This window comes from Parambassis ranga, chromosome 4 (genome assembly GCF_900634625.1).
Source record: "Parambassis ranga chromosome 4, fParRan2.1, whole genome shotgun sequence".
NCBI classification, from domain to species: domain Eukaryota; kingdom Metazoa; phylum Chordata; class Actinopteri; family Ambassidae; genus Parambassis; species Parambassis ranga.
In genome coordinates this window covers 18,302,966-18,329,647 of record NC_041025.1, presented here as the reverse complement: position 1 = coordinate 18,329,647, position 26,682 = coordinate 18,302,966, and the positions used below count along the sequence as shown (strand labels likewise).

At 40.1% G+C, this 26,682-nt stretch overlaps 2 protein-coding genes across 5 annotated transcripts in view; one reads left to right on the top strand and one right to left on the bottom strand.

Moving 5' to 3' along the window:
* anos1b (anosmin 1b) overlaps window positions 1-1,713 on the bottom strand; it is a 36,558-nt gene extending 34,845 nt beyond the window's left edge. Inside the window, exon 1 of the mRNA XM_028403987.1 lies at window positions 1,449-1,713. Within this exon, the coding sequence (XP_028259788.1) occupies window positions 1,449-1,625 (177 nt within the window). The 5' untranslated portion in view covers window positions 1,626-1,713. The remainder of the gene's footprint in view (window positions 1-1,448) is intronic.
* Window positions 1,714-8,083: 6,370 nt separating this feature from the next.
* Window positions 8,084-24,903, top strand: swt1 (SWT1 RNA endoribonuclease homolog). Of its 4 annotated transcripts, XM_028404424.1 has the most exons (18): window positions 8,084-8,162; window positions 8,608-8,677; window positions 9,513-9,583; window positions 9,721-10,732; window positions 10,836-10,965; window positions 11,083-11,184; window positions 11,458-11,649; window positions 12,149-12,242; window positions 12,694-12,887; window positions 13,262-13,419; window positions 13,553-13,691; window positions 15,139-15,278; window positions 15,460-15,477; window positions 15,553-15,614; window positions 15,979-16,125; window positions 18,451-18,517; window positions 18,631-18,698; window positions 24,277-24,903. In XM_028404424.1, exons 2-18 carry the CDS (start codon window positions 8,612-8,614, stop codon window positions 24,374-24,376), a joined length of 2,760 nt encoding a protein of 919 aa, XP_028260225.1. In that variant the 5' UTR covers window positions 8,084-8,162; window positions 8,608-8,611; the 3' UTR covers window positions 24,377-24,903. The 4 variants fall into 4 exon arrangements, with proteins under 4 accessions (XP_028260225.1, XP_028260224.1, XP_028260222.1 ...); XM_028404423.1 differs by having other exon boundaries at window positions 9,724-10,732; window positions 15,460-15,614; XM_028404421.1 differs by having other exon boundaries at window positions 15,460-15,614.
* Window positions 24,904-26,682: the final 1,779 nt, after the last annotated feature.

Here is a 26,682-nt window from a genome sequence, read left to right as displayed (position 1 = left end):
TGTAGCCTCAGTTTATCTGCTCTACACTGATTTTTTTTTTAAAAAGATTTGACACCCATAGCTGGTATTAAATTATCCAAGCAAAAATAGAGTAATTAGTATTTGAAATGTAGTTTTGGACATGCATCAAACAAGTTACAATATTATTCTTTCTGGATTGTTTTCTTAAATGTTATGTTTTGTGTCTGGTGTTAAAATGTCATAAATGCTGTCCAATGAAACAAGTAATAACAGACACGTGTGCGCAGAGTGTAATTTGATTTTCAAATTTAAGAAGAAAATGAATGTCTGGTCTGTGTGCTACCTCCCAGTCAGCTGCTTTAATTTCCGTCATTGCCGTTTGAAGCTGTACATTTGACTACTGCACTACACTTCATAAAGTTCAGACCAAACGTTCCCTTTCTCACACCTTTGTTGCTGAAACCCACCACACACACACACACACAGATCAAAATGTTACGAAGTCATCCAGGGGCCACCCTCATTACCCAATGCACAGGTGGCAGGAGTCCACTCTGGATGGACAAGGACCAGTCCAAACCTTAGTTTAATACATGAACATATGCAAACCCCCACATACACACTGTCTTCTACACACCTCTGAGCCACTGGGGCTGAACTCTGTGGTTAATGACTTTCCCACCCACTACACAGCATGCACATGTTGAAGCTGTTAACGATAAGTGGCTTCTCTAACTTGGTAACGTCCTAATGTCCCCGTTAATCTCACATTCCTGACTACAAAGACCACAGTGCCTGGGCCAGCAATTTTGGAGACATAAGCAATTTTGTGAACGATTAAAAACCAACATTTTCCACTTACCTTCGCCCCTTTTAGCACTGATGTGGGGCAACCTCAATCTGAACTACATCAGCACCGTGATGTAAACACTGTTTGAGTCGACGATGTTTCCTCGGATTAATAATTTTAAAAAGCGCTCTAATGAGATTCACCACAGTGAATAAAGAGTTCTAAACAAGAGTGTAGCTTGTGTGATTGTACACAATCCGAAGAAATAACGTGTTTTTTGTCATTTCCTGTATGGGTAACGCTATTTTGCAAATCCATAATGTCTGCATCCCTCTGTTTTAATGACATTTTGTTGGCTTTTGACAGCATCTTAGGTGATTGAGTGACTCAAGTCTTCACTGTTCTGTTGATAAATATTCAAGCAATACATCAATTAAAACTGATAGAGTAAATAGACAGCACAAACAAGACATGGTCTGAAAAAATTAAATAAATACATGTAGCTAAATGCACCTTTAGAGCAAAGTTTGAAAGTAAAACAGAAGGATGGAAATGTCTACTTGTTCAGTAGTGTCACATTTCTTCTAAACAAGGTATTATGAGAGTATTAGCGTCTGTCTTTTTTAATTATGACATAAACAATTTGCTAAATATGGCCTCGGGTCAGTAAACATGTTGTTAGAAGCTAACAGGGTACCTGGAGGTGTCTGAACGCAGCCGTCAGCTGCGTCATGTGCAGAGTCAGGCACCTGGATGTGCATCTGGCGCTGTTCATTTTCTCCTGAACATCCTCCTGCTCCGGTGAACTCCTGCGAGCACGACTCAGCGCCAGCACCGCGCAGAGCAGCAGCACTCCGGCCCGACGAACTGACATCACACCGGGGAGTTAAAAAAGAAAAGAAAAGGAAAATACACCAAAAACAACGAATAAACGGAGAAAACCTCTGACTTTACTTCCGCGTGTTTCGTGCTCACTTGCTCTCGCGACCCTGCTAAATTCAGAATGAACACAAGCTCCTGCCTGCCTGCGCGCGAGCAGGGAGTGGAGCGGCTCTACCCTCCACGCGGACACTCCCACCACCGGTGCAAGTGTTCTTCATCCTTATTATCCTGATCATCATCATCGTCGTCACTCAAACCATCATCACTTATGCACGTGCAGCGATCATTATCATCCCCACCTCCACTCTGCAGTACTTCCCCTTCATCATCATCATCATCATCACCACCATCATCCTCATCCTCATCATTTTGTCTTGCAACATTGGTGCTCCTGAAATAGATCAGCAACACCACCATCATCATCCTCATCATCATCATCATCATCACCACTCCCAGATTATTAGTTTGATTGCCGTTGCTAGGCAATCAAACTATTGTTCTTCACCCTCTTTCTTCTTCTGTATGTTTTTTGGCGCAGCGTATCTTCAGCATACATTGACCGATTTCAGCCATTCAACTATCAAAATGTCTCTCACAGAGGACATTTCGGGTCAACTTTTCAAGTTTTTTTAAAGTTTTTCAAATATTAAGCAATTTCTGTGTCATTTTTAACATGAGAGTCTATGAGAGAGCCCTTCAACGAGGGTCATCTGCCAAATGTACAATGTCCTACAAATTTCAAGCTACAGACTCCATTTTAGTCTTAAAACGCTCATTAGATGCTCATCTATCAAACTTGTTCACTATGATCATTCTTAGCTAAAAATTGGCAGACTGATGATTTTAAAAATATTCACACATGCATTAAAGCTATAAAAACAATATTAGAAACAACTACTATCACCATTATCTCGATCAGGCAGTAAACAAAAATCTAGTTAAAAGCTTGCAAGGAACAAAAGCATGACATTGAACAGGTAGACAGACAAAGTATAGGGTGCACAAAGACGGTCTGCACATTAGTGAATGGTGATATATTAGGAACTGAGGAGACTAATTAGAGTGGGTGCAGGTGTGCAGAGATCAGGTGACACTACTGGCAGGAAAGCAGGGTGGATGGGAGTGGCAGGCCTGCAACAATGGGAACATTGAGTAAATAACAACAAGGCAATTTTCTCTTGCATCACTTTATTCCCAAGCTTGTTTCTCATTACCATCAATCTTATTCTTAAAAATCAGTTTACGATCAGGAGCGATCCAACTAAGAGTGGATGAAACACGAGGAGACTGCAGTGATCTAAGAGAAAGCATTAATGCCTATAATGGTTTGCATGGCAGTCGATGGTTCTAGGCCCATTAACACTTTACCATTTACTGTTATGAAAAACAAACTTCCCTTTATAGTCTGGGAATGCTCTCCAAGGTTAACTATTGGACTAATAAAAAGAGCATTTATTAATGGGAAAGAGACCTGAAGAATGCGTTGAGGTAGGTGTCTGTCACAGAGCCTGTCCGAGTGTTAGTCACCACATTTTGACAGAGCCAAGAGGGGTTTTCTAGGACTGGAGCCAATGAGAGACGTTTAGGACACAGGGTTAAAAGCCCCTATTTGTTTACATGAACCCATAACCCAGTGGAGGAGTCATCTCTGCTGGCAATAAGATGTAGAAAGAATCACCTAAGTTTTGATTTAGGGGAAATGGAGTTGGATAAATATTTAGTAAAGTACTGGCAGGGCTGTTATTGGCCCTGCAGTAGAAACCGGAGTGTTCACTGCTGTCCCGTATGGAAAGGCATGCACACTGTAGGTTAGTGTGATTGTGTTGGCTTGTTAGCCCTCTAAATTAAGATATCCAAAGCTGTAATGGTCTCATTTATTCATAGTTTCCAACAACCCAAGGTGATGTATTCAGTTGACTTGAGTTGAATTATCCAACCAGCTGTTGAAAATCTAAACAAATGTAGTTCATTTTGATATATGAGGAAATAATAAAACCTGATATTTAGGACACATGAGCTGGAACTTTGACAAAATGAATGAAACAAAAAGCTATTAAAGAAAAATCAATCGGCTAAAGAAATGAAAATAAATCAGTGTGACTGACAGACTGTGATTAATAACAAATTTATCACAGTACCAACATTTTTTTTAAATATCTTGACACCGTTTCTGTTTTTAATCACATATGTAAATACATATATATATGTAAAAAACATGTTTTATTTGCACATATTAGATATAATGACGCATGCTATGTGTGATAGACTACGCTCGGCTTACAATATCCTGGGCTCCTGTTGTGACCCCTAATCAAAGGCAGTGTGGCGTCTTTGTACAGAGTTTATTTTCTGTGTTTTCTATTTTATTTGAATCATAAACCCAGCTGTCAGAACCGTATGCCTGGTATTACATTAGCTCTGAGATAGGACATTGATTGTAATGGATATTAAAATAAAGATACAGAAATTAATGTGCTGTCTTTAAACATTACTATGTGTAAGCTAACCTCAGAGAAACTAAGCAGTTCCTAAATCAGAAAGCACAAAATCAGTCCTATACACACACACATACACACAGTAGTTCCCCATTAACCAAATGACAGCAATAATATTTTCATATTTTCCTAAAACACCCCTCTCAGGTTTCTGAATAAACCATTAGTGGAGTAAAGACCCTCCCCGACACATACTCAAACATCACACACAAGCACATGTGCACATTCACATATACATAACAGAAGCATTCACCATCTGTGACATTGATTGAAGCCAAATGTCTCTGAATTGACTGGAAAGACCGACAGCAAGAGAAGAAGAAGGATGAAGAGAGAGAGCACAAGAGAGACAGAGACAAAAAAAGGAAGCGGCAGACTGATGGACAGGCACACAGAAACACACAGATATTTGAAAAATGAGCCAGGATCTCTGCTCTTCATCTACATCCATCAGTAGAAACCATGTCTATGCATACTGAAGGTCTTACAGCAGCCCTTTTACTTTGTGTTTATATGCTACAAACTGAAAAGGAGTGAGAAAGTCAACCTCACTAAGGCCTTTCACAAACAACATCTCACTAAATCTTTAGGTTGCATTTAACTCCTTATGGTTTTGTATGAAGATAACCTTGTAATTACATATTCATGTATTAATGATGTCTATATGAACTCTAGATGAAATACTCAGATGCCCAATAGGGGGCAATATAGGATATGTTGGAAAGTTGTAAAGACCTGTGTCCTTGCTTGTCAAAGTAGCAGGCAAAAGAGTACAACTTTAGAAGTCTCCATGGAAACCTTCAAAAATAAACAGAAACAAGCCTAAGACTGTTTCGTTTATGCACAGCGGAAAATAGTGGAATTAACGTTGGGACGGTCCATATGCTGTGCTTTGTTCACCAGTTAAAGGGTGCCTGAGCTGGATGTTAAAGACTGATCAACTAAGACAAATATGCCTCAAAACAACACACTAAAGCTGTGTCCAAATGTTCCCATATAGTGCCCTATATAGTGAGTAAGGGGTTATTTCAAACTCACTATATAGTGTCCTATATACGAATTTTATAGTGTTGTAAAAAATCATTAAAACCCATATTGTGTGCACTTGATGCATCCCACAATGCATTATGAAACGTAATGTACAAACATAAGGAATTGTCATCACATTAGCGACATGTATCATCATGCATTGTGCTCAATAATATTTATTTAGCTAGCAGCAATGTGGTCATGTGCTGCAGAGAAAAAGATCCAAGTAGTATCCGAATTGTATTTTTAATTTTTTGTTACTCACAACAAACTCTGCATATAGTAAGTTAGGAGTAGTGTAAATTTCCTACCCTAAGTAATTCATGCAGATGTTCTAAATAGTTTCTCTAGTGTGCCCTCTTGTGGATAGCAGTACAGTAACTAGTACACAAAAAAGGCTCACCCTTTCACTGAAGCAGCATCTTTAAATGGACAAACATCATAAGATATTTATTGATAACTCATATTATCAATTTTTTTTAACATTTTCTGTGTTTAAAGCACTCCAAAGTTGTACTCTTAAACTGTCTGATCCTGTTCACCAAGGAATTCAGTGGCCTAACTCTCTAATGTTCACAGAGGGGGTTGAGTTTCAGGCTTCATACTGAGGTTACGGATGATGCTGTGATGATGAAACGTTATGAATTGCTCTGTTGCAGATCTGACTTCTGGACCTTCATCACACCACATAAACACATTTTATCATATTATCAAGCCTCTATGAACTACAAAACTGAGAAGCTGTTTCCAATTTTCAAGCGTGATCTTTACGTATTTAACATGTCATTGATCTAATCCAAACTGTGTCATCTACTGAATCCCTGTTCATTTAAGCGTTTCAGTCACAATCCCTACATGTTGTTATCATTCCTGTCCAAGCTTACTGAAGCAGTCAGAAGTGATTCCCTGCAGCTGGTACTACTCACAGCTCATCTGTTAGTCCTGATTTCTGTCGCCTTTGAAGTCTTCAACAGAAACGTTTCTCAAGCACCCAAAACACGCTTTAATATGGGTCGTTGTCTTGAGTAAAACTAGTTATGTCACACTATAAATATAAACTCCTCTATTTATAAAATGTTTTATATCTGATGATATTTAAACTATTTTTGCCATTAAAAGTTAAATTCCTAAGTTAGAATTTCTTAAAATCTGCTTTCAAGATGTCTGCCTGCATCACGCAACGTTCATTTTTTTTATGCACTCTTCTACATTACACTGATGTACATAAATCCTCTTCTGGATCAGGATTGGCTTCTAAACTTAGACAGGATGTCACAAAGCCAACTAGCAGGTACAGAGATTTTAGGTCAGCACACGGAGAAACTTTCCACTGTCAGGAGGCGGATTTGAACACAGCCTTTGAGTGTCAAACCCTGAACATACATCATTCTGCACAGCAAAGCTCAAACATCTGTGAGATGAATGACAAAAACACATTTCAAAGCAGTAGGCTTCAAGTAGTATATGGTGTCAGAATGTCAGTGATTGTATATTATAAGATGATTATTCCTAATTTAGTAATGTGCAGGATGCATGGTGGGCACAGGTGTGACTATTTCAGGCAGGTGCAGTTGTTATATTTTAGAAGTTAATTACAGAGATTGATAGATGATAGCAAATTGATGTCCATATAGCACAACCTCAGAACCACAGTCCATTAAAATTACCACTACATAGTACAGCCAGCATGTGTCATGAGCAGAAGAAGGCAGGAATGGAACTACAGCGCCACTATGTGGCAAATACCAGCAACTGCAGCATCATACATGCATAGTCCCCCTATCGATCAATCAAGAATATTTATTGTCATTATGCATAGCACAATTAATTTTTTTCCTGGCCGCTCATGGTTTCAAGGGCATAATACTTACTGACATAAAAGCCAAAGTTTAGTCAGCAGCATGTTATAAAGTGCAGCTTAGCACAAATCTCAGTGTTTAGCATGAGGCGTGAGTGTGTGTGTCTGCAGGGATTTGGTGGTCTGCCAATGAGTGACCATGGGGTGTGTGTGTGTGTGTGGGGGGGGGGGGGGGGTGATTGATTTCACAATTTCACAAGATATACAGGGCCTGGAAACATGGATCTGCACAGACAGAGTAGAGCAAAGCAAAAAGCATTTTGGATCATCATCACCTATCTGCCCTCAGTGACGCTGTTTTCCCCCCACAAAGCAGGCAGTCACACATTCCTTATCACTTCCTCCCTGACTGATAAAAAAAGAGCTTCTGTGGAACACAAAATAGAAAGTCATACTACACACCACTTAAACAAAAGGCCACACACTGGTTCAGTTCATATAAAGAACAGACGACAATGCACAAGAGAAAACTACAAAACTTCATAAAACAGTATCTTCATTCTCAGCCTAAGCGAATGTCTGTAAGAAAAAAAATAGATCTGATTTCTAATAATAATATGAAAACCCTTCATATCAGAATAGAGGGAGGGTTGAAAGTTCTCTACTGCACAATAACTAAAGTGTCTGTGTGGATTTAGTGTCATATAGCTAACTATAAAACAAGGGTCAAACCTGCTAAACGTGCTCTCCTGTGTTCTACAGTAAATTGTGAGGAAGCCTGTTCTGCAAAAGTTCAGCTAAACTCACAACATGCTGTAACCGTGTTGAGAACATTTGCAAAGGAAAGATTAGCAGATGCAGTTCAGAGGTAAATCCTGGTGTTTGCTTTGCAAAACCAGAAAACCCAGCTAGCTCGGTACTGTCGTTCGCTCTTACTGACCTTGTGCTAATCACCGCCAATGTCTGCCGGTTTGTTTGTCGCTCTGTAAAACACTCAAATGTCATTATGGTGTCTCCTACAATGCTTCAGAATTTATTTTTCACAGGAGCAACAGCCTAGCGTCCTCCAGTCCACTCCGTGGAGGTGACGTAAAAACCGGAAGATAAAACGACGTAGAAGAAGAAAACCCGGAAATGCTCCGGATGTTTTGGAAGTCAGTCGGCACTCGGGTAATGATCTTGCCTTAGGAGTTATACGTTTATCCCTGTAAGTATGGCTGTATGCCACTAAATTAATTTACGCGGATCTTTCAGTCACATTCAGCTTGTACAGCTCCGGAGTTTGTATTTATTTATCTGCGGAGTTAAATGAGCTGACGGCTGTGTTTAAATTTGTGCGTCGTTTTTTGGTGAGTTTAAAACCATTTGACACTTGGTAACTGCTTTAGCATAACATAGCCTACTCAGTGAATTTAACTAAAATTATACACGTGGTTTGTGTCATCCCTGTGTGAATCACAGTTAACGTCTCGTTTGCACTTTTTAATTTTAGTTATATAGCGCTACTGTATGAAAAAGAGGAAGCTACTGGGAAGTTGATATATTGTGAAAAACACTAAGAATTTTGTTACGAAGACATTAAATTATAACAGTATTTGTTGTCTTATATAACAGAGAATTCCATGCAGTGTTAAAACGAGCTTTTTTCATAGGGAAATGTCTGCAATGTCACAAACGAGAAGGCCAAAGTTGTCTTCTTCATCGAGGGAAGAAGATGCTATGGTAAGGGGAATGCAATTAACAGCGTTTAAAGTTAAATTTTTGACTTTGTGTCCCAATAGTGGAATGATGTTATAACTAACTTATGTGAAATGAATAAAATAACAAAAATATCTAGGCCTATTGAAACCCTAGGGATTATTATTTTTTCCACCCCTAAGATCGCCTTTTTGGAGGCCTTAACATGCCGCAAAACTCACCAAACTTGTTAGAAAAATGTATTCGGCTGAAAAATTTTGAAAATTTACTGACTTTTGAAACGCACATGGGAAAATGGCTCTATAGCGCCCCCTAACGTGTAGCCCCTGTTCTAGCTTGGTACGTTGCCCTGTCAACAGTCCACTGATGTCGTCAAAAGAGGCAAGACAAAAAACGCATTCCAAAACTCTTTCAAAAGTGTTACGGTGTGGCGGGGGCGTGGCCTCTAAGTTGACCATTCGCCATTACAAAGAAACACTGTATTTTCTGCAGTACCACCAACATACTTAATGCAATGTGGACAAAATCTTGCAGTACTGCTATGGACCCCAGTCTGAACAGATATAGGATGATACCGTCACAGCGCCACCTACTGGCAGCAGGAAATTTCTGTTGTAAACATGTGTTGTACGTCTCTGGAAATGATGCTCTATAGGAGAGGAGACAGCGATGGCCCCGCGGATCGCAAGGTGTATCTTTTTTTTATTTAAAAAAATCTGTAAATAAGATATTTCATTTCACTATTCGAAACTTTAAATTGGTAAAGGTTTTCCTAATTGCCAGTTGCCTTAATATAATATATAACATGAATATAACATGACCTGGATAAATGATGAGGCATTTCATTTTCTCTTTCCAGGAATCGAACAAACAAGATGTCACCAACACTGCCACTGCCAAGGGAAGGCATGATGTCAAGATTCAAGGGAGGTTAGATAGAGTACACATATGACAACTAAATGCTAATTAATGTTAATATGGTTTTAGCAGCACACTGAATTACGTGCATACACAATGAAAATCTGACTGTAATATTGTCATATTTGTTTGTCCCTTTACATTCATAGTAGCTGTGCAAAGGAACAGGAAAGTGTTGTTTCGTCTACCGTCAAAGAAACTTCCCAATGCACCCGTAAGATCAAGAAACCTGTGTACAGACTGGGAAAAAAGAAAGAAGGCAGGCAGGAACCTGTTAATAAGGAAGAACAGTGTACTAAAACAAAATGTGTCCTTGTGCCATTGCCTGGGGTAAAATGCCCCAGAAAAGAAAACAACTACATTACAAAGAATGTTACCATCAGTGGAAGTAAGACTGTGGAAAAGGAACACTCAAAACCCCTGAACATGAGTGCAAGTAAATTCTCTCAGAGAACAGAGACGCCATCTAAAGCCAGGTTAGAAGAAAAGTCTTCCCAGAGGAGCCTATTCAGGTCCAGGCAGAAGAGAACACATACATCGGTAGAACAATCAAAGACTGCAAATGCCAGCTGCTCTGTCAAGAATGTAGAACCTACCTCCTCTTCCTTCAAGGAGCGTCAACAGAAGAAGCGAACCGAGCAAGGGAAAACAATGTGCCAAAGCCATCATAAAAATGAGCTAGATGCCAGGACGACCGGGTGTACAGATTCCAAAAAATTCTGTGCCATTACTGCAAATACGTCTTACACTTCAGCCAAGCGCACTACCTCAAAGAGTTGCTCAAAGGTGGTAAAGGATGTCGCTTTAGTAACAGCGAATGATTCATCCATGTCACATAAGACAGCCAAGTCATTCAACCAGAAAAAATTACTAGCTAATAATTTCAAGATACCAAAAAAGGTTCACCCACACCTGGCAGAGAGCACAAGTCAAAAGAAGGATGTTGTTTCTACAAAAACAAATCATCAGACACACAAATATGGGATTAAACCTCCAGACTGTGGCATTTCATGTAGCAAAACTAAGCAGGATGACATCCAAGCTCACAGCTCTTTACATGTTAGCCCTAATTTGAAATCTGAAGGGCAACATAAGAGGCCATCTTTTGCCGTCCAGAACCCAGCTGCACATGATGCCAACATGGAACCTTGGTGTGACCAGGTATTAAAAACAAATACGTAGAACATTAAGCTGGCCTTTGTGTTTGGTATAATTTGGGCAAAATGGGTGGATATTTGATGTTTTAAAAGTTGTAATTCTTCAGATGCAAGTGCTTCAAGAACTCCATCAGGCTCGGTCTGACAAGAGACTGGAGATAAACATCATGCAGAGATGTGGAGAGCTCACATCCATGGACATAGATCTCCCTGAAGACTCACCTGTTGACTCACACTGTAAGTGTCAATTTTTGTTCAGTTGTGAAATACTTGTGTTTTAAATGCTGGATTTAACTGCGTATTACAGGTACTACACTCGTGGGACACTAACACATGATATATATATCTCAACAGGCCAGCAACCGCCTCAGCAAGACCCTATCATCGTCCTAGACACCAACATCCTCCTAAGTCACCTGGATTATGTAAAAAAGATCAGATCCCATGGCCTTAGAGGTATTTATTATTATAATATCTAATCAATTTCTAGTTTTTTTTTCAATCACTTGCCCTCATCTGCCAATCAACAGTCTAAACATTTAATATCCTGATTTATTGAACATAGCACAATCGAGGAGCAGGGAGAACCACATCAGTAGTACAAAAGAACACTTTCTGTAAAGGATCAATATAGTTGAAAAGAACTACATTTAGGACATGCAGACTAGTACTATAGTATAGATCCTGTTATGTTATATTAATTCATCATTACTTGTTCTGTTCTCTCAGGCCTTTGCCATCCCGTTGTGCTGATCCCCTGGGTAGTTCTTCAAGAGCTGGATTCCCTAAAAAGAGGACGAGGCCTGCCAGGTTCTGTGGCCCACCTAGCAATTCCTGCCATCTCTTACATATACAACTCTTTGAAGAGCCGGGAACCCCGCTTCTGGGGACAGTCTATGCAGCAGGCCGCTGAGAGCTGTAGTGAGTGTTCTTTTGGTTCCAAACCAGCCCACATAAAATTTCTATGTGTTAAAACCTATCATGACCCCCTGCCCCCTGTGGGATTTTTGACTGTAAAGCTCAGAGTGCTATTAGAGTCTGGCCATTGACTCCTAAAATATTTTAAGAGGCTTTGGTGCAAAATCAAATGTGCATTCTGGGAGTGCATAAACACTAGGTGGCACTAATACTAAGCTGATCATGACATTTACTGTGTGTATCTCAAGGGCAGTTTCACCCACATATTTAAAGCTATATTGGACAGATGTGACAGATGTTTTTTGGTAGCAGTAGAGCCTACTCAGAAGGCAGATAATAAATAAGGCAGTAAATTTGAGAAGATATCATGTCATATTTTATGAAATGTTTTAATACATGCATCATGAGGTTTTTGTACTGTGTTGATCAGTGTTATGAATTAAATGTAAAGACTGTTTTTGTCCCATACTCTCCCTCTCTCTCAACCCCTCTGCCCCCTCAGATGGCCTGAATGCTGAGAATAATGATGACAGAGTGCTGCAGTGCTGTCTGCAATACCAGTGTCTGTATCCAGAGAGTGCTCTCATCCTGTGCACGTGAGTTCCCCCTCCCCCCTACAGTATACTGCTGCTGCTGCAGAGTGTGTGTCCTCTGCTAATAATGCACACGCATGTGACTGTGAGTGGGTCGAGCCAGATAGTTCCAGTTAGGATGAGAGAAAAAGAGGGCGAGACAGTTATTGGCAAAGAATAGAATTGCTGAGCAAGGAGTTTAGTTCAGGAATTTTTGGCTCACAGTTGCTGTAGCCATTAAATTATATCACTGTCTTTATCCTGTTGACCTATTTCTCCGATTGCCACTGTTTCCAGACGCTGTTATTGATGTTGTTTTGATAAATGAAAGAGGGATTATGGGCAGACATCGGATCAGTGTTGCACAGTGACTCATTCAAATAATTCTGTATATCTGTAATATGAGTTGTCCTAATGTTGTTCGTCTTATCACTGCCACCTGATTAAAACTGTGCTTCCAATCTTTCTTCTTTAGTAATGATAAGAATCTATGCAATAAAGCCCTCCTGAGTGGGGTCAATGCCCTCTCCAAGAGTGATTTAGAAGCAGAAGTTGAAAGACATGGCCTTGGCATCCTGCAAAACAAACCAATGCTGAGCACGAGTTGCACACCAGTCCAGGCACACTGTCAGAAGCAAGCAGGCCTTGCTGCTAGACTCGGAGAGAAAGGTGAGCCAGGAATGAATGTGTTCTTCTTGCAAAACAGGAAGTGAGTTGGCATGCTCCATCATCGTGTTAATGGCACATACCATCCATGCACTTAGCCATATCCACCCAGCCCTTTCTTTTTTCCTGTTTTTCTTCACTTCATGCCAGTCTGTATTATGTGTTTAATTTAACAAGAAACCCCTTTGAAAACAAGAAATGATGAAATGGAAACATAAAAATGAAGTCTGCAAATTCTTTAAGTGCATTTCTAATAAAACGCTTTATTATCCCACATGTGTGTCTATTCCCATTACATGTGGCCCTCATGTAAAGGACAACTTTTATCTACTATGTTTGTATTTTTACATATACAGTATGTGTGTATCTGATTACAGAGGGCAAGCAGGAGGAGAGGAGGATTGAAGGAGACGAGGAGAAGGCAAAATGGGACCTCAAGAGATGTGTTTCTGAACTAGAAGATTGTCTGCAGGGGGTGCTGTCTGATGTGCTAGAGCGAGAGATGAAAGCAGTTTATGAAGACATCTGGCAAGAGGTAAAATTGAATAAAGGCTTAGTCAGATTTTAACATGGGTGATGACATGAATTATTATTATTAGTAGTAGTAGTAGTAGCCCCTTTATTTCAGGCTATTGTTTTATTAATTAGTGTTTTCTTTTTGTTACCAGATAGTGTATCTGAAGCCACCCTGGACTCTTCAAGACATTTTGCAGTGTTTAAAAAAGCACTGGATCGCAGTCTTTGGGTTTATTCTTCCACGAAACATGGAGGGATCTGTTATAAAGCTTATAAACTTCTTTAAGCCAGGTATGTAGGTGAATGAAGTGCTATGGCAGTGGCTACTAACTAATTTGTCTAGTGTCCACCATATTTTGTTTATAAACGCAGATGTTTTGGGTTACTCAGCGCCACCTGTGTGTACAGTATATCAGCTTTAAGCTTTCAGCATGTTCACAGCCTACTGTTGTTTTATTAAGCATGGCCTCTGTTGCTTGGATTTTAGGGTATTGATAATGTCCTGCATGCAGTTGTTGTAAGACTGTAAGCCAAAGCCTTGCAACAGAGATGTGAGAGAAAAAAATCTCATTGTGGTAACCTCAAATACCTTAATGGGAAAAGCTGTTTTTCATTGATCAGCTGTCTGGATACTGAGTCATCCCACAAATAAAAAGCCTTACTCATGGGTATATGATGTTGTCTCCCCTGCAGTGCGCTAGAACCCTACAAAACCACATTCAGAATCAGGTCATCTGCTAAAGTGGGTGACTCAAATGTGTGTCAGAAAGATGCTGAGTCCTCCACTGCAGCACTTTCTCATCTGTATTTACTTGTGTGTGTGCGTGCGTGCGCGCATATGTGTGTGGGGTGGCTGCTGCTACTGTGCACAATAATTTATGTTAATAACATAACGGACGAGGTTTTGCCCTTGGTCTGTATCCTTGTTTCACATGCATGATTCTGTTTTTTTTTTGGTACCACGCAGCCTGGCTCAGTGCCAGGACGAGGAGAGTAGGGTGAGGAGGAGGAGGGGGAGGAGGAGGAGGAGGAAAGGAAGGAGGGATAAACTGTATGAGAGCCTAAGAACAAATCTAGGAGTGGAAAAGTACTGCGTGCAATTTTCTGGTCTCCCCTAAGCACACTTTGAGTGAGTGTGTTGTCTGTTGTAGCTGTACTTATGATGACAGACATCTAGAAAGTGCACATTCTTATATCTATGACTACATTTTTATTATGCTTCTGTATATAAATTAACGCATGTTTCATCATAATATGTGCATGTTATGCACAGGCTTCCATGTCTCAGAATCGAGCTGAGGAGGACACAATCGTACGCTCCCAGTCAGCCCGAGCTGGCATGTTTTTGTGTCCCACTGTCACACTTCCTTGCATTGCCTTTATGTCTGTATTCACAACGCTTTGTCTTGCAAGCTTACACAGATAAAGCACCTTCTCCTGAGCAGTCATTCCCCCTTTACCTCTCTCCCTTTTCTATCAGTATGTGTAGACTCAGTTCCAGTTAATCAGTGACATCTAGCTGCAACTCATTCTGCCTAATACAGATCTGATCTAACAGATCATTGATTCATAAAGGTTATAATTGTCATTTTTTTGTTGTGATTTTGAGCAGTGTGATTATTTTACAACATTCAATATAGATGACCTGCTGCAGGCTAAATGTGTATATGGCTTTATGTATAATTTGTATTTATTTTTTGCACCTAATATTCCTGCATGCATCTGTGTGTTCTCTCAGGTGAAAAGATGGATTATGCTTCTACCACAGTGGCCCTTCAAGAAGCTAAGGAGTTTGTGAAAAAGTTTGGGCAACGTTCAAGCCTGGTTCCCCATGCCATATCTGTAATGGACAGCATTTTCAGCAAGCTACATCCTCAGGTCAGCTTGAGCACATTATAAACTCAATTTTCTAGGGAACTTCAATCATGCTATGCGTGTTGTTGTATGGCTTAGAAGCACATAGATGCTAAAGATATTGGATCCTGTTTCTATCATGCTCATGCACAAGTATAATAATGAAATTAAACAGCATTTCCATTTTTTCTTTCGAATTTAATAGCAACATCCATCTGAAGAGGTAGGATCATCTGCCTGTGATGTTGTCATGAATGATGATGGTGACGATGACGAAAAACAACCCACATGTTCTCAGGTCTCTAACCAGGAAGTGTGGGCCATGTTTGAGAACATCTGGAGTAATGTGTGTAAAATAAGGTGGGTGTCACATGGATTTTTGACAGATGCAGTGTCAAAATTCTCATCAGATTATCTGATGCTGCAGATAATACGGTGTGTATCGGGTCTAATTTTTTATTTTTTTTTAATGTGCTTGAATTTGTTGTTTTTCTGCAACAAAGGGACACGAAACTATTCAGCAAATTTTACAGGGAACAAAGCCTTTTGTAATGAGGACAGCTCAGAAGAAAAGCTTGCTTTTAAAGTAACTGGGGGTGGGGGGGGGGGCTTGGCATCAACAAAAACCAACCAGCTGATACATTCTAGTAATTAAAATGACAATAAATTATGTGCCTGAACAAAAACAGTGCTTTGGGAATTATTTTTTTCTGTCATGTTGCAGCTTGGACGCGTTCAATGCTTTGGGCTTTGACCCTCACACGACGCAGAGTGCTCACCCAATGGGAGGCCCTGAACCACCACAGGATGCCATGGCCTGTTTGCACAGACTGTCCTCCATGGTCTCACAGCTGCTCCAAGCCTTCAGCAGGTATGTAAGCCCACTAAGTCATTGCTGTTCAACTAAACATGGACATTGGACAACTGTCTGAAACAATGCTGTCTGTCTGTATTACTGCACCTTGAACTTAACTGCAGCGTATACAATGAACATATCACTATGCCTGTCATTTTACAAATGACATCTGCATGTTTTGTTTCAACAACTTCTACAACTATTTTGTCTCTCTGTCCCTCACTAAACCTTCTGATTTTACCATCCTCATGCCTTTACAGGTGGGTTTCACCTTTGTCTCCTCAACCTTTCTCTTTGTACGAGGCCCCTTTAAACTGTCCTCGACCTGTCCTTACATGTTGTAGGCTCTCATGGCTCAAATGCCCTATTTGGCATGTAGTGCAGGTCAGGCTGTAATCTACTTGACCTTGTAGCTTTACTTTATCACCTTTCCTGTGACGCAACAGTGAATGCTACTGTAACGCGCTGTTCAGTTTCTCACCATGACTCTGTGAAGAAAAATACTTGTCTTCACTTTCTCCAGACCTTGATGCCGTATCTCCTCATACCTGCATTGGGATTGGAAAATATTGATTGCAATTCCTAATTATTAAAATGATATTAAAACTCTGTCTGGAGCTGTTGTGCATTATAGCTCACTGTCACACTTGAGCCTTTATTAATGTCACCTTTGATTTTCCTGCTATGGTAATTGTACTCTTTCTGTTGTCTTGTTAACATAATTTAGAAAGTAGGCCACTTTCAAATTTGACTATGGAGGTATACACTATGTCCTGTGTTTAAATGTTATATTTGATCATTCTTGGTGGCACCATCCATCTCTTTTTCACACACATAAAACATGCAAGCATCACACAGACACAAGGTCACTGTCAGTGCATTACTCATTTCCTGTGACATTTAGGTCTCTCTGAGGGCAGGTAGCAATAAACTCCGTCCATCTAAAGGGCAGATTGTCTGCTGACAACCTGCTCTTTTATCCAGGTGTCCCTGTGAACTTACTCCTCCTCTTCAAGCTTACAAAACCAGTCAAAAAACTTTCCCTTTGATTGTCATTTGAAAATGTGTTTTATTGTTATGTGATGGCAATTCAAGGTGTTTGACTGAGACTTTATTGAGTTTAGGGAGTATACATACTTAACTTCAATTTCATGGCTGCTTCTTCCTGCTGTGATGCTTGCTTTTGATGCAGTGTTTTCTTTCATCTGCTCCCCTGAGAATCCATAATTGCTTTATAGAGGGAATGTAACATAATGCAGAATCCATACAACCAAACGCAGGCGTTCCAAGGCGTTTTGTTAGCAGATTGTTTATAGGTTTTTATCCCTGTAATGATGGGAAACCATAACTCACTGGCATTGCAACACACAGAAGACTCCTCTGGGTTTTTTATCACCTCATAAACCCTCTGGGCCTCCTCATTCTTTGGTGTTTTAGCCTCACAGTATGTTTTGAACTTAATAATATTTGTGCTAGACTGTCACGTGGTGTTTATCTCTAATACGCTGCTGCCATGTGACAGTTCACCTGGTTTTGTTTAAGTAGGTCTGTATGTGATGTAATCAGTCTGAAGATGAGTAGTGGTTTCAAACTTGCACCTGTAGCTTTTGGCGTAAAAAAAAAATGTTGTACACAACCAAAACCTCCGTTTGTCGGCTCTGGCATACCTGTGTCATTTTTTTTTTAAAACAAAATGTAAAGAGAGTTTAAATATTTTTTTTAAACGTCTTTCTGTTTTTGGAATAAGATTTTTATTTGCGTCTCTTGCTGCAGGAATCTTGGTTCACTTTCTGTGTGTGTGTGTGTCTACACACTATCTGGTGCACATGAATCTGTGTAATAGGCTGCACCAGCACCGTTGCCTAGGAGACAGCCAGACACATTTTCACGTGTTTGAGCAGGGCTATGACTCACTCCATTCAGGCTCCCTCTTTCTCCGTCTTCCTCTCACTCTTTTTTTTCACCGTTTCGACGCTAGATTTAGATAATTTAAGAGTCTCCTCAAATTACTGTTTTCTGTTTCTCATTATTTACTCATTTACCGTTGTTGCGCACTGTCTGGTGTTCTGCACTATCCCAAAGCCTTCAGGGCAACTACTGCAGGTATCACAAGTGGTGTGGGATAGTGTTTGATATTTTTGTCAGGCATACAGAACATTAAAGAGTTGTTCCCTCCTTTGGTCACAGCTCTGTGTGTTTACACTGCACTGCATATATATCATATGAGTAAGTTACACATGTGTTGCTCTGACTGTGACGCATATCAGATTCATTAGGCTAATTAAAGTGTAGATTTACCTGAAAGAGTTTATCGCTCATATTCATGTTTTTGTTCTTCAGTGTCTTGTCTTCAGCTCCTGGTTTGGAGGAAATCCAGACACTGCTTAGCATCATCCAGTGCAGTAAGGTAGGTGCAAAATGAGCTGCTTTTAAAGTCATTTGCCCTTTTCCCCTCTCTGTTGTTGCCATGTCGAGCTGTGACCTTCACATTGAACTGAGTTCATGTTCCTTGTGTTTCAGATTGTCGCTGTGGATTCCAGATTGACAGCCAATGACCTCTTGGAATGTTTCTCACAGCCAGACTACAGGCAAGGCACACACACACACACAGAGTCTTATACACAATTATGTTTTGATAATTGTTATAAAGATCTTTGTGTCCCTGGTGAAGCTGAGGGATTTGCTTACAGATACTGCTATCAAAGTTCAAGTATCAAGTTCTCAGAATTCTTGCACTCATTGTCGTGGCATGCCCGGGCAAGTTTGTGTTTGTGTGTGTGTGTGTGTGCGCGCGCGCGTGTGTGTATGTGTGTGTTTTCAGCTTTGTAGCCATTACTCCATCTACACATCCCCTGCAGAGGTCTCACCATGACCATGGCCATGCCAACATTTCCAAACAGTTGTGACACTTATTATCAACAATTCAAGGATAGGTATTTATATGCAGTTACCTGCTGTTGAAACATAATCAGTCATTGTATTGAAAGCAGGGACTGAAGCATTGGCATTCAGCAGATTCCCATAATCACTTACACAGTAAAGGAAGTATCAACAAGCTTAGTCAGCACCGCAGCTGAAGTGAGGCTATCGTTATTGTCATCTGGCTTTAAATGGCTCATTTTAAACTATTATGAAGTTGTAAAGTGTAAGTATCGTATGGAAGGAAGGATTTGTAGGCCTAAGCAGGTGCACTAGAACTACAAAATGACCTTTCTGACATTTGCTTCATGTAACACAGGTTTTATAGTTACACCACCTCTGAGATTATCTTGGCTGTCCTAAGTACCTGTCTTAAACATTAATACATTATCCTAATCCTGCTTATTTCTGGCTGCAATTTTCTGCTCGTCACCTAAAATGACATGGTTAAATTTAGACTGTGAACTGCTAAGTTAAGCTACAGCTGGTATTTACTAAATTGGTCTGGTAGCAGGCAACGGCATATTGTGTTCAAATAATAATTGTAATTTGATTGAATAGTAAGATGATAATAATAGATAAAAATCTCAAATGTAAGTATTTGTTACTTGTTTATGCCAGTGCACAGAGTAACTGGGGTGTCTGTCTGTGCATCTTTGGTAACTCCCCAAATCTGGAACCCTCTACATTCATTTTCACTTTCTATGTGGTGTTCTTGACTGGTGCAGCTCACAATGAGTCTGACTCAGTCAGAATAACCTCCAGTCAAATCAGTGGCACAGCCAATTTGGTTGTTTGCAGAAGCCCTTCAGTACTTTTCTGTTTTGTCACATAGCATCAGCATTAAGGAAAGATAGACAAATGGTTGCTCAGAGCTCCTGGATTTGTATACTTTCCAGGCTAGTACATTATATTAAAGAAATGATTAAGAATATTTTTAGACTCTTAGATGTCACCTGGAAATTGCAATAACTCAAATAACACAGAAATGTCAAACTATGCTGGAAGTGATTTGAAAACTGTGTCATCATTTGTTTGTCTGCTAGACAACATACTCTCAGGTGGCATTAATGTAATGTTCACAGCAAGCAGCAACATGCCTCACCCACAGAGGAACACAAAGATTCCCAGAAGCTGGCCGTCAGTTGGTCCATGATGGTATGTCTGAAGCTAAATTACAGCTGTATTTATGACTGGTGGGTAAACTCACCAGCTGCCATGGAAACAAGCCACAGTTCAATGCATTCAACACATGCAAACTTTATTTAAAAGTGATGATGTTTGGGTTGCAGGATGTATTATTGTGCTGCATTTCACAGATTTATTTTCTTGCATGGAACAATAATGTGACCCCATGATGAGACCGATGTTTTATTTAGCATTGAAGACAACATCTGCTATGTCACTTCGCAGAAAAAGCTTTGCGGGCACTTACCAGTCACGTCATCCCAGCTTTTGTTACAGCAGGTTGCCACTGAAAGACACAGTTAAGCTGACTGTGTTGTCGTTGTAAATTTTTTATTTGTTACATTGACTGTGGAATGATCTAAGCCTTTACTTAGCGGGTGCATTATCAGGGGTGTTAAATATTTGATTTTTGTGCTGGCTGTGATGTCATGAGTTATATAAGGCCTCAGGGAGGCCCTGTCCAGGAGCATGTTCAACCATTGACAGACAGAGTTCAGTACAAGAGTGCCTCTGCTGATAAGATTTTATTAATGACAGATTAAAAAATGCCTGCTGTAGTGCTTACCAGTCTGGATAACACACACCTGTGGACTTTATGATATTATAAACAAAATATTAAAAAATGCAAGATCCTTCTAATTATAGGGCATAGACGTTTCTGTGTTTTATATATTTACATGGAAAGAGGGCTGTAATGTGTTTCATAAGAAATGTGGTGTATGGTGTGGTATTAAATGGCCGGCTGTGTTTTTTGTTGGACTTGTGCACACTTGTGTGTTTATATAAGCACTGTTCTGATAGCTGTCTTGGTTTTACAGTTTTTGTAAGAGAGTGGGAGGGAAAGGAACAAAACAAAACAAATTTAAGTCTTGCGGCTAACCTCTGTTTGCCTCTGCCATCACATCCAGGTCTGAAGAAAATATTTGAATGTATGCAGCCTTTATGTGTGCACGTGTCCTGAGGAAACATGGCCCGTGTCTGTGTTTGAGTACTCTCTAATGTGGAGTTATTTCTGCAAGCACTATGAGTTGCTGCACTTGGGTTATTTTTACCTTCTGGTGTGTCATCAGGGTTTTTATGATGGGTTTTATTGCAACGCAGCTTAGCTGAATGGTGAGGATGATCTCTTTTATGTGTGTACACTGAGCAGACACAACATAGAAACCACTGATAGGTGAACTGAACACTAAATATCCTGTTATAATGGCATCTTTTAAGTGGAAAGTCAGTTCTTAGATTTGGCATGTTTGAAGCTGGGAAATTGGCAAGCATACGGATCTGAGTGTAGAGTCTCAGATCTACACCCAGATTTGCTATTTTGGCTGTGCATTTCTGCCACTTAATGCAAGAACATTCAAAGTAGAGGAACATGAGAGGAGCTGAGGTGGGTTTTTGGGATGGGGTTTTTCCTCTGGCAGTGCTGATCACTGCACCATGATGCCACCCCTCCCGCTATACACCAGTGAAGGCTGTAAACATGTTTATTTCTCCTGTGAACATTTTAACATGGACATATATGCTGATTGACTCACTTTTGGGGCCATAAGTTCCAGTACCAGGATCAAGACCTCACATGGGAAGTCACCATAGAACAAGACAGGCCAGATTGCACACACTGATCCACCATGCCTGCAGTTTGCTTCTGTGTTTCACACATCAGAGGAGACAGTGTGATCCTCTGGGCAGTGGTCTTCAGGAGAACCCTGGGTGATAGCACTCAGGTGGATGTCAGTCTGATTCATACTTCTGCTCCCAGACATCATTGCAGGGCGCACACACAAACTGCTTCGTGACAACAGGCTTTGTTTTTCCATCTCAGTTTATATAAATGCTTGCTTGCATATTAGTGTCTGTGTTTAACTTGCGCATGATTTCTTACATAATTCCCTGACTCAAACCACACCAGATTCTTATCTTGTGTCCTAATATTTACAGTAGTAATAGAGTAGCGTCATGTGACTTGGTAGGATGATATGACCAGAGGAAACGCTGCTGTGGTCCTTTCTAAACCTACAGAGAACACAACATGGAAGCGAGCCAGAGGCCTTAACACTGACACTGGTTAATGTTGCGCTTGATGTATTCAAAAGCAAAGAGAGGCTGCTTTGTGTTTGATAAGACACAACGTTCTTTCGGCCGTTTCTCAACAAGTCAGTCATTATGAGCGAATGGATTAGAAATAGAGGATCAGACGTGTCTTCTTTCATCCACTGTTCCATAATATTATTGAAGTACATTGCTTTTTCCATCTCCATTACTGTAATTGGATTGCACCAGAAGCCCCTGCTTGCGCGTCTTTACATACGTCAGTCATTTTCAGAGCAAACCTAGTGCCACGTATTTGATCATTAACAGGCATTCCTTCAAAAGCTTTTCTACAAGCTGAGTCACATTCTTAAAGGTCACGGCTCTGCTTTTAGATGAATTTGAAAGGAAGAGAAAAATAACTTGTAAAGCAGCCTTAGTTGCCTTTAAGCCATATTATCCAAGTGAGAAGCAGAGCTCAATACAGAAGGCTTCACTGTATTACAGTGACATAAATTAATAGTATAAAGGCATGCCCAGAAAACTATTAAATAAACATGCCAAATGCTAAGATGGCGTTTGTACAACTAATGCTGAAAACTGTATCTGTGTGTCCACAGCAGCGTCACAGTTAGGTAGCCAGGGAAACACTACAAAGTAACGACATGATTGGCTGGTTGAGAACAGTGATCAGTTATGTCATCTCGTATCACGTGGTCCATGGTCAAATCATTCTTGTTTCCTGTGGATGTCCATTAATAACCTGTCAAATGCATGTAGGCTGTTATGTAACAGAGAAGCAGCACAGCACTACCTCTTTGTGTTTACATTGTCGATCTGGGTCACCTCAGTTAAAGTGCGTCACTGACGTTGTGTGACTGGATTCTTCATGCAAGAGTTTGCAGGTTCTTTGACACAGTCGCATTAGTAAGCCCGAGGTTGTCAGTGTTGACACTGTGACAGGAAGCTTTTCTCACAGTCTGTCTGATGCCGGAATTCCAAGCCAGGCCCATTCGCGCCAGAATCACACATCCTGGGAACAGCAGAGTACAGCACGTAATACAACCTGCAGTCGCCACAGGTTATGCAAACATGCAGGCAGCTGGACACTCCAATGAAGAAGGAGACAGATGCATGCAGGGTGGAAACAGGGCGTTAACAAGCAGCAGATTCTTCTCCTTCTCTGCTTCCTGCAGTTATGCAACGTTTCAATGGAAACAAAGCAGAGGAGGAAACAAACAAGCAACAAGCTCCCTCAGTATCTCCGCTGCTGAGCAGCCGTTGCCAAGACTGCTGCAGCCAACTTGTGTGTGTGTGTTTTTCCTGTGCCTTTGGATTTGACTGGATGGATGTGGCGGTGTAACCAGAAAAATGTAGTTCAGCTGGGGTGAAATGTGCGTAAATAGCTGCCATTGAAATCCAGGAGCTTCTGGAAGCTGCACAGAAGCTCTTTTGTCCGTTGTGGACGCTGTGCTGGACATGATCCACACATAGAAAGTACATTATCAAGAAATCTGCATAGAAAAGGCTGACAGATGACAAGACTTGAATGGACCCCACGAACCCCCAATAGATCATGTTTGAATGAATGTATGAGCAATGTCTGTATATAGCAGACTTGTATTTTACACATCACGTGACAAAAATGAGTTCACACAAAAAATAGTACCCTGGAGTAATATTCATTTCTCTCACTGCAGGAAGTGTAATAATAGCTCCACAAATATGTGAGAACAAAGAAGAGCAAAAATAACTTCTGTGGCTCAAAGTGACACTTGCTAAAAATTGATTTTAACATGAAAATATGTGTTTTGAAGTGCAGGGTGGAAGACGGTTTTTAGCCTAGCTTAGTATTAAGACTAAAGGAATGTCTGTGTTGTTACTGTTCGAACGCACCTTTCTGTCATGTCTATTATACTATTGTCTTATAATATGAGATATAAGACAATATGTCTGTCCTTCTCTCACTCTCTCACCTCTGTCTGTTCCTGTCTTTAGTCAATGTTCACTAAGTGTTTCTTATTGTGTTCCCAGGGAGAAGCTCCAAGCCGGAGGGACCAAGTTAATGGAACTCAAACAGGCCTTGGATCGTTGTATTCAGGTCAAAGGTCAAAACATCATCTTCACCACATAGTGCTGTGGACGACTTGAAATAAAAGATCCCTTGCTTGAAGTAAAAGCTCTAAGTCAGAGGAATATCTGTGCCTCCTGACCAAGTCCTGAACTTGACCTGTTTACACTGTTTTCAGGTTTTTTCTAGCATTTCCACATACACATGCTTCTCATAGTTCTTGTTAACAGTCTCAGATTTTTCATCCTCATATGTTTTTTATATTTCACAAAGAAACTATTTTTTTTATATTTTTCTTGTATATGAATATAATTTCTATATTTTATAATGATATCTGGTGGTATTTTGGACCACTTGGATACATGTTGCTGCATTGACTGAAGTCAGCTTCTTCGGCTTAAGGACCTGTTAGACATCAGCTCATGTTGACAAGTCTTTCTTTTATCAATATTCATCAAGAGTAAGGAGGCAAATATCTTATTTTAGAAACAAAATGTAGCAGCTTAGATGCTAAACATACCAAATCTTTGTGATATCAGTGCATGTTTGAGGTCTAACAAGCTCATTGAATGCTTATGTTTCCTCTGGTGTTGTGTGCGCCACAAACAAAAAGAAATAATCAAGGGCAGGAAGTCATATCCTTGAGCTTCGCCTTATGGGTGATTTGCTTATTCTTTCTTATTATTCTGTCACACAAACATTAATGAATGAACGCATTGTTTTTTTGTAAAGCAGCATTGCAGTCCAGCCTTTCTGCCGACAGCTCTGTGCTGATGTATGAAGGTATCACACAAATCATCTTAAAAGCACAATATTCAGGTATTTTTCAGCTTTTCAGGTCTTACTAAGGTTTTTTTTTGTGAGATTTCAGTTGGTGATTTTACCAAAAACTAAAGAAAATGCAGTATGTGTACATGAAATGCATTTATGGAACATAATTTATTTACTCAACTAATCTAGCCATTACATTCCTACTTCTGTTCAGGGTCCAGATGCTGTTTAATTATTAAACATTTGGAGTTTTTTATTGGCGTTGCATTTAATTATCTGCTGTTAACTCCTTGGTCGATATGCACCTTTGGAACTGATATCTCTCTTATTTTGTCATAATCAGAAAGAAACAATATTTTTATAGTTCGACAGCTAGTAAACAACATTCTTTGTATGTTTTGGTGTAAGAATTGTAAATATAATTTGTGTAAAAGAGTTTTCTAACAAAGGGAAAAATGTGAATGTTTTTGAACTGCATCATATGCCTGAATGTTATCTTTGAAGTGATTTTCAGACTGTTATTACAGTAAAGACAGTAACCTCATCACTACATTTGTTTAATATGTCCTGTATGTATTAATAGAGGCTTGTCTGTGTGTGGATGGTGACTAAGGGGATTAGAGGCAGGTGACGCGAGCAGACAGGCAGGGATTACACATGCCGCTGGTGTGACACCGAGGAGTGTCAGACGTCATGCAGGAAGAGGCGAAGACAGGAAGGGGCAGACGAGGATGACTGATGATAATTTGAAATGTTGGGATGCTGCACAGATACGGCTATAATTAAACATTCAGGTTCTGCTCCACATGCCTCTGCAGTGAGTTTTTTTATAGTTGGCAGTGGATTTGTTTTGTCACTATTAAATTGAAAACCATTTTGCAGCATTAGTTTCTGTTAAAGCATCTGTACGTAATAAAAATCTGACTGTCATCCATCTTCTTTTCCAGAGAGAATGTAATTCATTTCCAGAGGAACAAACACATGTACAAGTTTTATCTTAATTGGTTTCATTTGTTGACTGTAAACAGCATTATCTAAACAGAAGGGACATCTGAGTCAGACAAAACATTAAAGGCACACCAGCGTTCCTGTAGCACGTGGCCTATTTTTCACCTCTCAGGTGTGTCAGCAGAGATTATCAGAGGCTAACTTGTGAATGAGCACAGGGCAGGTTGGGGTTTTAGCTTGCTCTGGCAGATGCAGCCCAGCTCAGCTGGTCCTATTTTAACACTTCCACAACCCAGAGTGACTGTCGTCGTCCCTTCCTGCTGAGGTCTGTTAGCCAGCTTAGCATAATCTCTCCTAAAAGACATGTAACAGGAGCAGGGAAAAAATGTCTTAGTGTGATAGTCCCTGAGGAAAATGGTGGCAATGAAAGCTTAGACAGCAGGGGGCCAGGACACAGTAATTACTCGACTCTCTCAATCAGAGGGAATAATCATAATAGGATATTTTAGGTTTTGTTCAAGTTAACAAAACCAAGTTCAGCTACTAAACATAATCAATTAAAAGGTTTGTATTTTCGGGGTAGAAACAAATATTACATCACATACATGATTACTTTAAGAAACTAGGCAGAACACAAAAATCAGATTTAA